This window comes from Notothenia coriiceps, unplaced genomic scaffold (genome assembly GCF_000735185.1).
Source record: "Notothenia coriiceps isolate Sejong01 unplaced genomic scaffold, NC01 NC01_scaffold00000969, whole genome shotgun sequence".
NCBI lineage: Eukaryota > Metazoa > Chordata > Actinopteri > Perciformes > Nototheniidae > Notothenia > Notothenia coriiceps.
The window spans coordinates 223,027-237,259 of NW_011333670.1; the positions used below are offsets into that span (position 1 = coordinate 223,027).

Sequence of the window (14,233 nt, forward strand, 5' to 3'; positions counted from 1 at the left end):
GGGTTACCTTGGTTGATGACTGGCTAATGGCTAAATGTTATGACATCATAAAGTGGCCAAAATCTGATCAACTCATTTACAGACTGGTTTTTATAGAAATGGATCAGGACAAAAAGTGAGCGAATCTTTTTTTCCTGAAACTTTCACAATCTCTTTACACAACGACATGAAAACGTGGATTTTGCATAATAGGTGACCTTTAATCCAATTTCTTCCTTTGAACTCCATCTAAAAAAGTGTCTCCTGACAAATATGAAATGTAGAGAGGCATATCTTCCATCTTCTAGAGCCATTATTCTTCTCCCTAAACCTCCTTTTATCTATCCTCAGTGGGAGGAGATCAGTGTGATGGATGAGAGGAATACGCCGATGAGGACGTACCAGGTGTGCAACGTCATGGAGGCCAACCAGAACAACTGGCTGAGGACACGCCACATCAGCCGCGAGGGAGCGCAGCGCGTCCACATCGAGATCAAGTTCACCCTGAGGGACTGTAACAGCCTGCCCGGGGTCCCTGGTACCTGCAAGGAGGTGAGGATCCCTTCACACACACACACACACACACACACACACACACACACACACACACACACACACACACACACACACACACACACACACACACACAGATGTGTAAGTGTGTGCAATTTGACATTTGATGTGGAGGCATTGGATATGTTTAAGATCTGGGGTTTGTTTAATTACAAATTGGACACTACAGCCCACGCAGCAGGCACTTTGTTGAGCGTGCTTAGCTAATCAACTAAATCATCAAATTAACTTCAATAACACTTCTCTGCGTTTTCAATTAAACCTGTCTGCTGTCTGATCTTCATATTTTGTCAAATAAAATTATGCAGTATGGCTTTTTCTGCTTTCATTTAACCGAGGAAATTATCTAGAAACTCGACACAGCAAACATTTATGAGAAGCAGAAACGCACTAGAAATTACCTTTTTGTTGTGAAGTGCATGAAGCCAGTTATTAATACTTATGAAAAAAACACTTAGTTGGAGTCCATACTGAATGATTTCAGTATTAGGCATTGTTTAAATCATCACATATTCAAGTGTAAGTCGTATATGTGGTAGTTTTTTGTGTCATGTAATTCCTTATTATGGAATCAATATGTATTCTGCACATTGTACTGTGCAGAGCAGCAAAGAGTGCATCATAAGTATTTTCATGATTTTATTTTTCAATCTTTTCCATTCTATTCTCACAAACACATAGATGATATTCACTTTAATGGCCAATGAATAAATACATAAATAGGCGACAGGCGGGAAAAGAATGGTGAGAGAAAGCTGCTGAATAAAACTGACGACGCTCCAGAGGCTTCATTTGTGGCTCCTCGTATATATTTTAACTTGTAATATATCTTTTTTTACTGTCCCCCGCTCAGTCATATCAGCCTGATATCGCTGCTCCTCTGTATTCATTTCTCTTTACTTTGTCTGCCCTCTGCGCCCTTTTCACTCTCATTACATCTTCAGAATGAGTAGTGGAGATAATATGAGACAGTGCAGAGCTGCACTTTGATGAAACTGCAGACAGTGTTGCTGACTGGTCTGTGAGACAGATGGTCTGAGACTTGAAGAGAAGCAGAAGAATAGCTGGAGAGCTATGCGAGTCTTGTTAAAATGTCACAATGGATGGACTTTTCACTTTTATCCGTCCTGTTTTACTGGGTGTTTTTCTGTTTAGTCTGATAAGTTGGATTTCTAGAGTTTGAAAGGGGATTGTGGTTTGTTTTGCAGACATTCAACATGTACTACTATGAGTCCAACAATGCCAACCTGTGGTTCATCAAGGAAAGCCAGTATGTCAAGATCGATACTATTGCTGCAGATGAGAGTTTTACACAGGTATGGATGCACACACACGCACACACAAACTCACACACACACACTCACACACACAAATAAAGACCAACAAATGACCTTGTAGCTACCACTAAAATATGCTGATGTTTTTCTTGTAGAACTTCTTCAAAAGCGAAACAGAGTGACACAAAGGTATTAGTCTTTCCCAGTGCCACTGTTTCCTGGCCATCTCTTGTACTGTGTTTTTAAACTGATTTGAACATCAAGGTCAGTCTGTTTTAGGGATGGGTACCGAGCCCCGGTATTAAACGGGCCCCGGGGCTGAATTATTAAAGACCGTGGTACCGTTAAGCTCCAACGTTATCGGTCTTTTTATCGGTACTGGATACATTTAAAAAATATGTCATATGTATTATTGCTACATAAACATTATATTGCAGTTTTAGTTTCGCCAACTCCGTTTATAATATGCAATAAGACTACAAAATGCGTCGATGACGTATTTTTGATCTTTCCAATCCAGACGAGAGATCTCTCTCTCCCCCGTCTGTGTGTGAGGGGGCAGGGCAGTTTACACACACACGGCTGCTACATGCATACAACACACACACACGGCAGAGATGGCAGAGAGAACTAAGCGCTCCAAGGTGTGGTTAAATGTTACCCGTCTCAATGTGGATAATGCTCGTTACCAAAAGTGCAATAAGAGTTTAGTATTTAAGGGCGGTAACACGAGAAATTTGTCTAAACATTTAGCAAAAGTGCACCACATTCAGACGGAGAAATGCACCGTTTTCGACTGTCTTTCTAGTAGCGCTGTAGCCCCATCCACGAGTAACGTTTCCACGTCAGGAATGTTATGTATACCTTAATCTTCCTCCAGAAGAACCGTTAGGCCTTTTGCAGCATACCTGAATGCCCCACCTGTGTTGCCCTGTACCACTGTATTTATGCAGTAAATACTTGTTTTTTGTTTGTTTTTTACAGTTCTATAAGTTCACATTATTTACAATTTGTTTAATTAATTTACTTTTTTTTATTAAAAGAACCGATAAGAGTACCGTTAAAGGACCGGATCAATACGTGGTATCGATAAAAGTAGTAGTACCGTTAAAACTATAACGATACCCATCCCTAGTCTGTTTGTATATGGCCATCAAATCCTCTAGAACATGTTCATAATTACATATTCACCATTTGCAACCAACTCTAAGAAAGAGCATTGTAGAATTAAATGTAGCTAAGATTAAAACGTAGTTATCTCATTCCACTTGCCAGTGGTTTTGAGGATAGTAATTATTTCCTTGAAAATGCTGGAGTTTCAGGCATCAACATCTACCCAAATAGATATAGAAGTTTTTAGACCAAAAACTATCCTCTAATACATTTAAATGATGCTATCAAAATTAACGCATGTAAAATGTCCTCCTTCTGCAGGTGGACGTTGGTGACCGCGTGATGAAGCTAAACACGGAGGTGCGGGATATCAGCAACCTGAGTAAAAAGGGCTTCTACCTGGCCTTCCAGGACTTGGGCGCATGTATCGCTCTGGTCTCAGTCAGGGTCTTCTACAAGAAGTGTCCTCTCACTGTTCTTAACTTGGCCCAGTTCCCCGACACGATCACTGGCGGAGACACGGCACTGGTGGAGGTCCACGGTCTGTGTGTGAACGCCTCTGAGGAGTTCGAGGCTCCTAAGATGTACTGCAGTGCAGACGGAGGCTGGCTGGTTCCCATCGGGAGGTGTGTGTGCAAACCGGGCTTCGAGGAGAACAAGGACGTCTGCCAACGTGAGTGGGGGTCTGGGGGCATTGTGGGATTTATTTGTGTGGAAATGTGTTTGTTTGTGTGAGAGAAAAAGGATACATTTAGAGAGTTGGAATAGCATGTATCTTTGTGAGCAAAAGTCTCATAAAGGTTGGCCTTCTGAATTAATTTGAAAACTGAGTGTCAAGTGTGACGCTGAGTGAGATTCTTCAACAGCTTACAAAAGTGCTCTTGCGATTGAAGCACAGCAATCATATCCATTCTGCCATACACGACGAGAATATTTTATGTGACTGATCTTTATTTTGCTGAACAGTGTGTGAATGTATGAATTCTGCTGTGAAATTGAGGATGAAGTGACTGTGTTTTTAGGTTGCTGATGTGTGTGTGTCAGTGTGGGTGTCATCGCCCCGAGTGACTTGTATACACTGCAAGGACAGTTCTAGCAGAGTAAAAGAGTAGCAGCTGCTTTGAGGCATCTCCTATCTTTCCATTGTTTTTGTGTGCTTGTTTGTCAGAAATGAATATCTCATCTTCCCTGCTGAGTATGGTAGAGGGGTACGAGTGTGTGTGAAATAAGTGCTTATTGATGTGTGTTGTAGGAGAGGAAAAGGTATGCCTTAGGAAGAAGAGATTATTGAATCGTAAAACTTCAAATATGGCGCTTGCGTGTGCACATACTGTGCGTGCATGCATTTGAGTGTGCACACTGTATTAGACTCACACTGTCACCTTTCCCCACGGGCTCGCTTCCTCCCCGAAAAGTAAATAGAATCATAGATATTCATCGCTGCATACTAGGAAATTGGTGCATAATGAAAATTCACTTGTTTTGGAGAAGCAGCAGCCAAGACGCCCAGAAAACTTGGCAGTTGGGCCTTAGAGACAAGTGAAGAGAACAGAAGCTGTACTCTCCAGCTCCCTGTCTGGTAATGTGCACAGATTGTGGCAGAACTGGCTGCGTCTCAATCACCAAACGCAGACTGTTGAGCTGCATCGCTGTCTTGTAAACATTCAAAGCTTTGGTCATGTGACAGGTGATCTCAGGTTTTCAATTTATTTCACTACCTGCATGCTATACAGTGTAGATCTATGTTGCATTCCCTGTATTGAAACGTTATTTAAAATCAGTCGGACACAGCAAAGCGGTTGACCTCAGTGATCTCTATGACCTCATCAGTCTGCTGCCTAAGTCTTATCACCCTGGAGAGAATAAATAGAGCAAGGTAAGCACGATTAACAAACTGCCTTTAACTCAATAACAGCACGTGTATGTGTGTTGATGTAATGAGTCCTTTTGTTAGTCAGAGGTCAGGGGTCAGGAAATATATGTGTCCCTCGTAACTTATAGCCATGACAGATGTGGATGTGTGTGTGTGTGTGTGTGTGTGTGTGTGTGTGTGTGTGTGTGTGTGTGTGTGTGTGTGTGTGTGTGTGTGTGTGTGTGTGTGTGTGTGTGTGTGTGTGTGCAGCACGGCAATACAGGTGTCTGCAACACAGGATGGAAAGCCAGGTTTTCCATTTCAAGGCATATGCTGTGTTGTAGCAATTATTCTGGAAACAATCAAATAGCAAATTTTCCAATAGACTTACATTTCTTCGTGGTGAATTGAAATCCCTCCGCCGCAGGGTTGTCTATAACACTTACTCAGTATTAGAACAAATACATTTTTGTGGGGTCTAGTAAGGGATTTGCATAGCAATGAAATTACCTCCTCATACAGCGAGATAATTTGCTGTCCCACTTATATCGCGATAAATAAATGTTTCGATACCGTCGTGAGATTGACAATTCTTTTTTTTTAAAAACCTTTATTCAACCAGATGGTTCAAGGGAGACCTGTCCAACATGGCAGCAAGCAGGTTACAACATGAACATAAAACAACAGATAACACAAAAATACATCGTATTTACAGGGCTACATTTACATACCTAGAGACATAGACAAGTACCAACAGTATATTTATATCTCGCCCTGTCATTAAGCCTCACCTTCTTGGCAAAAACTGTATTGTTTTTGAAGTGGTGGAGAGACAATGCACAGTTTTACCCACTGCTGTCACCCATGGCCAAAGCATTTGTCTGATGATGCGAGTGAGTGAGTTAGTGAGTTTCAGTTGAGTTATTTGAAAAACTAAAGTGAAACTTGATTTATTTTCTTGCAGGGTCTGATTATTATATTTTTGACTCTTTAAAATACTACTATCCTACTATAATGGTAAAAAAAAGGCAAGATACAATGTTAAAAATTCAACTTTCTTTTTCAATATCGCGATAAATATCGTTCCGTGAGTTATTGGTATCGTTTGGTATCGTTACATCCCTATTTTCTAACATGTCTCATATTTGTGTGCAGCCTGTGAGATAATGCTAAATTAACTCCCTGGAAACTATTTTTATTAAAATGATATCCGTGCTATTCTGATGTTGTTCCCTTCCCTCGTCACAATTTCACTTAACCACCTAATGTAGCTGCTTCTGTAATCAGCCTGCTTTTAACAAAGACATGGGAGGACACAGAGAAGAGCAACATCCCAGTGCGTTGCGCTTTAATGTGTCCCTGAGAGAACGAGGGCCAGGCTTTTAAAGAGTCCTCTCAGCGCTCAGCGTCAGCTCCAAACAAAAGGTTCCTGCCCTGACACAGTGTGTAGGTCTTCCATAGGGAAAACACACTCGGCTAATGCATTTAAATCACCCTCTCTCGTCTGCCGTCACACAAAGAGAGGAAAGGGTGAGAGCTGTGGAGAGGACTGGAGGAGCATTCATAACTACCATTATTGAGGTGAACAAGCCTTTTAATGGATGCCTGGAATTCCCTTTTTCTTGCTGTTGTTTTCGTCTTTTTCAGCCATTTAGCTGCTCTGATGCTCATTGTTTTTTCTTGTTATAAAAGTGAATGTTCTAGCCGTGTTTTGTTCTTTCTCCTCTTCTTTCTCTGTCTCTCTCTCTGACCCTGTCTCTCTCTGTCCCTGTCTCCCTCTCTCTCTCTCTCAGTGTGAGGCGCTAATGGAATCATTACTGGCCTCTCTGTGTTAGACAAACACCAGACACCTCCAATTATAGCCTTTTTTCCTCAATCCCTGGCTGCCTCCCTTCCTCCCTGCTATTTTCTAACCTTGCTCTGGTGTCTGCTTCTATAATGGTGGCTGTTCTTCACCTCTCTCCCGATACAAACCTCCCATTTTGCTCCTCACCCATCCTTTACGATACTGTCTTCCTTTTTCACCTCACCATTTTTCTTTCTGTCTCCCTCCTCCTTCTCCTCGCAGCCCTCATCTCCTCTGTCTGCACTCGTTAAACATTTATAGATCACGGGTTCATCTGTCTCTTTTTCTATTTTCCTGCCCCATGCTTGCTTCTTATTCCCTAAAGTGAGGCGCTAAGTGTGTTTAAATGTGTGTGTGTGTGTGTGTTTTGATGTTAGACCCTGGATTCAATCTGGTGGATTGTTTGATGACAAAAAGGGATGTTGTGCAATTGGGTACTAATAAGATGGGAAACAAGAACAAAAATATGATTTATAAAACACAGTAGCTAATTGATACGTTATTTATTCATGTTTCTTCGAAATGTCATTGAACTCATCATCATTATGGCTGTAAACATGCAAAGCCAGGTTAATATAAATGGTTAGACACTTTTTTCCGAAGAAACAATTGGATGATTGCCTATAATTTACAGATACAGAAAACACAGATTTTAGAAAAAAAAGTTAACTAATTGTAAATGAACAATTATTTGTTCAAGTATCAAACCAAGCTTTATCAGACTGTAGATACACAGACCGTCATTGTTGGTCAGATCATTAGAATTTAGTTTTTGGTCTGTAAAAAGAAACACTCTAACCAGCCCCGTGCTGTAATGTTTAACATCGCAACCTCAATACATATTTGTATTTTCATTTCTGTGAACTGCAGTAAACACACCGCTGCTCCGATTGCTCTGCTGCTCCATCACATGTAAATCATACTTATCTGCTTTGTCAGGAGTTACATAATCTCTGCCTCCCTCTCTCTATCACTCTTTCTCAAACTCTCTCTCTCTCCCTCCCTGCCACATACATTTGCCCCCCCCCCCCCCCCCCCCTCGTCAGCTCTGTTCTCTCTCTCTACCCCATGCAGAGGCCTCTGTCAGTGCAGCCCGAGCCCCCTGCCTCGCTGGCTCTCTTGCTTTCTTTTCTCTCTGTTTAGTGTCTGTCTCTTGTGCATTCTGTTTCTGTTCTCCCTCTCTGTTTCTGTCTGCCACTGTTTCCTCTAACCCCCTCCATTTCCACCTCGTACTCCTCGCCCTCTCCTGCCGTCTTTCTGTCTCACAGCTGGTGGGGAATGTAGTGTATTCTCCTCTCAAACCTCTCCTCCTGCTTTAAGCCCTAGAGGTACACGCTGAAGGGCAGGAGTGTGTATGTGTGTGCAGCTGTGACTAGACTATTTGTGTGTGTGTGTGTGTGTGTGTGTCCTGTCCTTCTGTGTGTGTCTGACAGCACCAATTACTGCCTCAGATGCCAGAGAGATGGAGGAGACGGAGTGGAGAAGGAAAGACACCTGTCACCTCGATACAAGTTTTCTTGCTCTCTCATCTCCTCTCTCTCTTTCTCAGCAGGCAAAAATAATATAGGTCGGAGTGACATCGTCCGTCCGTCGGATATATCTGTCTAATGGTCTCCTTCTCCTTCATTCGTCTGTTTGATGCTGCCAACATAAAGCAAAAATGTAGTTTACTAGTGGAACTTCACATCAAAGTCACACCGAACTCTCTAGTCTATGTCACTTAGCTCTCCCGCTGTTCTTTTCACTTCTGAAAGTGGATTGAAACCAAAGTGGGAAAGAAACACTGAGAAACAATCCAATGCGTTTACACTTCAGTGTGAACATTTGGCTGTTGATGCAAAGATAATGGGTTTGAGATATTGAAAACATATATACATTTAGCTATTTCTGAGAGTTTAAATAAAACATTGAGGTCAATCAAGAAATAATTTAACCAGTTGATAAATATGTGTCATTTTGCGTTGGTTGTAAAGTATTTTTTCCATGTTGCTAGATTATTCAAAGAGTGTCAATTTGATCTTTTGACTCAATTAATAACAATTATATTTTGTGCTATTTTGAATGTATCTTTTGTGGTTAATTAGATGATATGAATAATCCCCTGCTAAAAAAGGGTTGGGCAGTCTTAAAAATCTATTAGAAGTTAGGAAAACAAGGCAACTGCATATTCCTTTTCTTGCCAATAGTTATTTTGTTTATATGGTAACAATGAGGCCAACAACTGGTTAGCTTAGCCTAGCTTAAATGATCTACAGTAGAAACAAATAGTCAGCTCTGTCCAAAGGTAGCACACTCTGCCTACCAGAACCTCTAAAGCTCATTATTAACGCAGTATATTTTGTGTAACAACACATTGAAGTGTTACGGAGAGTTATGTGAATATTTCTTGGACGGGGGCAGTAACTTTAAAAAGTCTAGTTATCACAATTAGGTTTGCAGATTTATTATCACTGTTCCTGTGCAGAGATCACAACATAAATCTGAGCTCACCATCTGTATCTGGCAACTTGCAGCAAGAGGCACTACACAGAAGTGTTGGGCGGATGAATAAACAGTTTTTAGCCACAAAATACCTCCAGTGTTGAATATTCCTTTTAGGCAGAGCCATATAAACCCTTAAAGCCGGGAAAACATCTCACTGGTTTAGCTCCTTACACCCTCTAAACCACATTGACCACAACGATGAGATCATAACTTTTGGGCGGGATAACTACAAAATGTCATTTTCAGGGGAAGAAAAATAATGTGTAGTTTGATATTTTTGGAAAACATTGCTCAACCTGTGAAGTGGTATTCCACTTTCTGTCTGCGATCAAAGGCCTGCTGCTCAGCCGCTCAGTTGATCAGACCTGGCTCTGTAGGACCACAGCGCAGTGGGGGGGGGGGCTTACAGTAAAAGCCTTTGTTTGTTCTCTGCGAGGCAACTTAACTTTCTGTACAGATAAGTGAAAGTGATACATCTGCTGTGAAGGCTCCATCAAGATATGCAGTCAGATGCATATAATGAAAGAAAGACTATACCACTCACACACACACATACCCAATAGACTTGTACAGTTTATATCTCATAAGAGGATTGCAACCTCTGGTCATAATGAAAGGTTTAAACAGGGAACAGATGTAGGAAAAGGCTAATCTTCGCACCTGTGAAAGAGATTGAGCTCACTTACATAGGGATGTGTGTCTGTGTGTGTGTGTGTGTGTGTGTGTGTGTGTGTGTGTGTGTGTGTGTGTGTGTGTGTGTGTGTGTGTGTGTGTGTGTGTGTGTGGGTGGGTGTGTGTGTTATAAGCTCAGTAGGGAACCTGCCTTTCTTTATTGCCTCTCCAACGCAGAGCTTGATCTCTGCTTCTATCCTTACAGCTGAAGTGTGTGTGTGTGTGTGTGTGTGTGAGATGTGGACAGTCAGAGGCAGTGGGTAAAGTGAGCATTTTTATGTTGATCACATTCAGACTTTTGAAGGTCAAGCGCTCCCTCCTGCATGTTGTATGTTCGCACACACGCACGCACGCACGCACGCACGCACGCACGCACGCACGCACGCACACACACACACACACACACACACACACACACACACACACACACACACACACACACACACACACACACACACACACACTTTTCTCAGTCTTTGCTCTCCTCTTGGTGGTAGCTCAGGGAGCTGGAGGGCTATAGGTGTGGGAAAGAAGGGAGTGGGAGGCTAACAGAAGGATTTAGACAGCAAGTCAAGAGATTTTTCTGTGTATTCAGTCAATGTACGCTGCTGCAGGCATTAGGGCACTAAGCTGTTGAAGTGTCAGACAGCAGGCTGGTATTGCTAGCCAGATGTTCTTAAAGGACAAATGGATATATGGTTCGGTAAAGGCCAGTCATCTGTCCTTGCACCTGCTGTGGGAGTGCTTCTGCTCAAATAGACCGTCTGTCGGACTTTACTTTTCATTTATTTAATGACAGCCACCTTTTACTTCATTACGCCTTTATCTCCTCTCTCTCAAACGTCCCTACATCCCTTTTTCCCACTCCCTCTTCCTCATCTCCTCTCTTTTGTGCCTGAATAAATGACACACAAAATCACAAAGGCTTAGGCGCTCGCTATATCTCTACACACCATAGTACCCGTCGACATACCCACACAGCACTGACCCAGATAATGTCTATTCACACGCTTTCTCCCAGCGCAGCTCCTCTTTTGCCATGGCAGATCACTTGCCATGCATAAGCTGAGTTGCCAAAGGCCACCTTAGCACCAAGACGCGCTTGCGCTGCTGAAGTGTTAACCACAACAAAACCCGAGGACAACAAGGTGGTTCTAGTGAGACAGGACCTCGTACAGTTCAGCTGAGTCTGGTGCAGTGGGTTGAGCTGTGTGAGCAAACCCTTAGAGAAAAGAAGGAAAAGCAGGCCAAGGACTGAGAAACTGTTAACGCATGTTTCTACTCCGCACGTCCTTATATAGCACTATTCCCAACAGAGGGAGGCTGTAGAGGAGAGAGAGCATGTCTCCTTTGGGTACGGTTGCCATTAATTGGAAGTGTTCCATAAGCTGTTGAGTTCCAGCTAGGGGTAAACATGTGTGCGCTCATGGGAAAGTTAATAATTTTCACATTTCTATAGTGTTGAATCAGTGTTGAGTCTGCTCCACTTAAGATCTAAAGGCTTGGAGAAAGGTGCATGTGTGTGCGAGAGAAAGCAGAGCAGGCATTCCGGCAGCCAGTGGGTCTGCTGAACAGGAAACACAGAAACAGGAAGACAGCCATTGACCCCTTCCCCTCATCCCCTCCCTCTCTCTCTTTATAGTCTGCGGATAGCTTCCAGATGTACCATCAGCCCGTCACACTGATTGGGCTGCTGTTGCAAAGGCGTTATTGCTATGCTGAATACACGTACAGATGTAGCCGCGGTCGAGGTCCAATTTGATGCTGCTTTCGTATGCAGTACAGCTGCACTATTGTTCTACAGCCAAGAGGAACCATTCAGAAAAATTCAAATAGACTTTTCAGCCCCAGTGTCGGCCAGAACAAAGAACGGTTACACAGGGCCTGACGAGAGAGGTGACAGAATATTTTCATTTCTAAATATTTCCGTTTAGTCCAGAAGCTCTAGTGTTACAGGTGGCTGCCGGCTTAAACTGACACCTTTTATAGTTATCTAAATACACCTGTAAGCTATGATTTGCGAGTACAATCATTTCAAACAGGATATGCAAATAGCTAAAATGGCATACTTTAAATGGTGACAATTTGCCTAATGCAGTCGTCTCAATTATGTATGACAACAGACTTTTTTGGAAACTAGAATACAATTCAAAAGATTCAACTTGTGGATGTGTGGATTATAAACCATTATATGTGGAGTATCTTACTTTTGACAGTTACAACAACACAAATATTCCAAATAATTCCAAGTTTTAAGACATAAAGTCACACTTAAGAAACCTCATTCATTCATATTAAGGAAAAATAATTGAGCTAAACATTTATTATTATAAAAATAGCAGCATAAATCATGGAATTTATGCCAGACACTTAAAGGATCATCTCTCTTCAACTTTAACATCCTGCGGTATGTTGAAAGGGCGAAGTCTATAAGTGTAATGATCTTTCAAGCCAGCTTCATAAACGACATCTGCCTTTAGATCAAATTGCTTTGCTTTGTTGATATGTTGATGTCAAAGGAGAAGCTTTGCGGTCCTGAACCTAGCAGATATGTCCTTTGAAGAGCACAAAAGAGACAAGCTGTGATACTTTTCCCAAGCGGGGACTTGGGCACCCTTGACTTCCTGCACGACGCTGAATGGGTGCCATGGTGTCAAGAAGGTGTGTACACACCTCCTTTATGTTTAAATCCTCTCCATTCAATACTCGAACACAGGTTACCGTCGCCTGAGGTGCATTTATGGAATGCTTTATTCTTTATAGTAAGTGGTGGATGATGGCTCTAAGGGCCACACACACATAGTTTCATTCACAGATAGGTATACTCAGCAATGTATACAAACAGCAAGGAAGCAATCTAAAGCTTTTTATTTTTTATAGACCACTGACTTTGAAGTCTATGTGATCTCCTCCTGCAAATCGGATTAAAACATATAAGTGCAGATATTCCTGCTATTACCAATTTGCTTTGACTGTGGCTAGCAAAGTCAAGCAGTGCCCACCCACATATTAAAGACAGCTAGAATATGGCCTCCCACTTGACAGGTCCATCTGCATGTGTGTGTGAGACTGACAGAGAAAAAAGGCACGGGGCTTTCCTTTCCTCCTCCGCCTGAGAGGATGAATTATTGAGAGTGATGAACTGAAAATAACGTGGGTGAGGAAAGGAGGTGCACAGCTCCTCCTACACACACTCTGCCGGTCACGGGGCCGGCCTATGTGGGCACGTTTACTGCCATGATGGTGTGTGTGTGTGTGTGTGTGTGTGTGTGTGTGTGTGTGTGTGTGAGTGTATCTAGGGAGATGCGATGTGTGTTTATAGTATGTTAAAGCGCATTTGAAGGAAGATGTGTAAGCTACATGTGCCTGGCGACTAAGAAGGTGTGGTGAAGGTGTAAAGCTGTTTATGTAGACTCAAGCTCTGTGTGTGATTTGTTTTTGTTTGTTTACTGGTATGAAAGAGGAAAAGGTGAATTGTTGTGTTCCTCTGGCCTTTTATCTTGATGGCAAAACAGACAGAAAGAAGAATAAGTTATTCAGACTGAGTGCCAAACTCCCAACAGACTCCTTCTATAGACCTGTCATGCTCTCTCTCTCTCTCTCTCTCTCATGACCCCATTCACACAGAAACATACATGCACCTGGTATCTATTTAATCTGTTTTTACACTGCTGGATAATCACCCCTGCTCAAAATTAGTGAGCCATCAGATCAGGTTACCGATGGAGAAGTGTGTGTGTAGATGTGGGTTTGCTTTAATTGCACTGAAATTGAGCGCATTCTCCTTCACTCAGACTTTTTTTCGGGGGGGTTTGAATGGTGTGGGTGTGTGTAGGTTTGTGGGTGTGTGTAGGTTTGTGTGTGTGTGTGTGTGTGTGTGTGTGTGTTTGTATAGTGTGTGTGTGTGTGTTCCTGTCAGCGAGAGAGTAAATATTTGTGCAGGGGCTCTGGAGAAGGTCAGGGTCAACGTATGACAGACAGCCCACTGGGAAATAAGACACACACACAAAGGCAAACTCACGCACACTCAAAGGCAAACTCTCTCACACACACACACACACACACACACACACACACACACACACACACACACACACACACACACACACAGAGAGAGAATTAACTAGAGATCGTCAGGAAGGGAGAAAGAAGACATAGAGGACAGAGACAAAAAAATTGAGACAGACAGACAGGTGGGCAAACAGGGAGATGGATGGACGAAGAGAAAAACAGAGAGAGACAGAGGAAGACGTGATGGACAGAATCAGGAAGAGGGAGAGCTTCATCCCGTAGTTCCCCTTGGCCGCTCTCAGTAATTGGCTGGTATCCAGAGGACAGAGAGTAGATCAGAAATAAGCCTGAGTGTACTCATGTGCTTCATGTTCTGGACATCATAAACCAGTCTGACCATGAATGTGTGTGTACGTGTGGTGGTGG

The 14,233-nt window shown here is 42.5% G+C and overlaps 1 protein-coding gene across 1 annotated transcript in view; it reads left to right on the plus strand.

Annotated features, from left to right (window-relative positions):
- Positions 1-14,233, plus strand: part of epha4b (eph receptor A4b) — a 177,462-nt gene that overhangs the window by 20,870 nt on the left and 142,359 nt on the right. Inside the window, exons 3-5 of the mRNA XM_010786006.1 lie at positions 331-531; positions 1,761-1,868; positions 3,264-3,615. Of these exons, the coding sequence (XP_010784308.1) occupies positions 331-531; positions 1,761-1,868; positions 3,264-3,615 (661 nt within the window). The remainder of the gene's footprint in view (positions 1-330; positions 532-1,760; positions 1,869-3,263; positions 3,616-14,233) is intronic.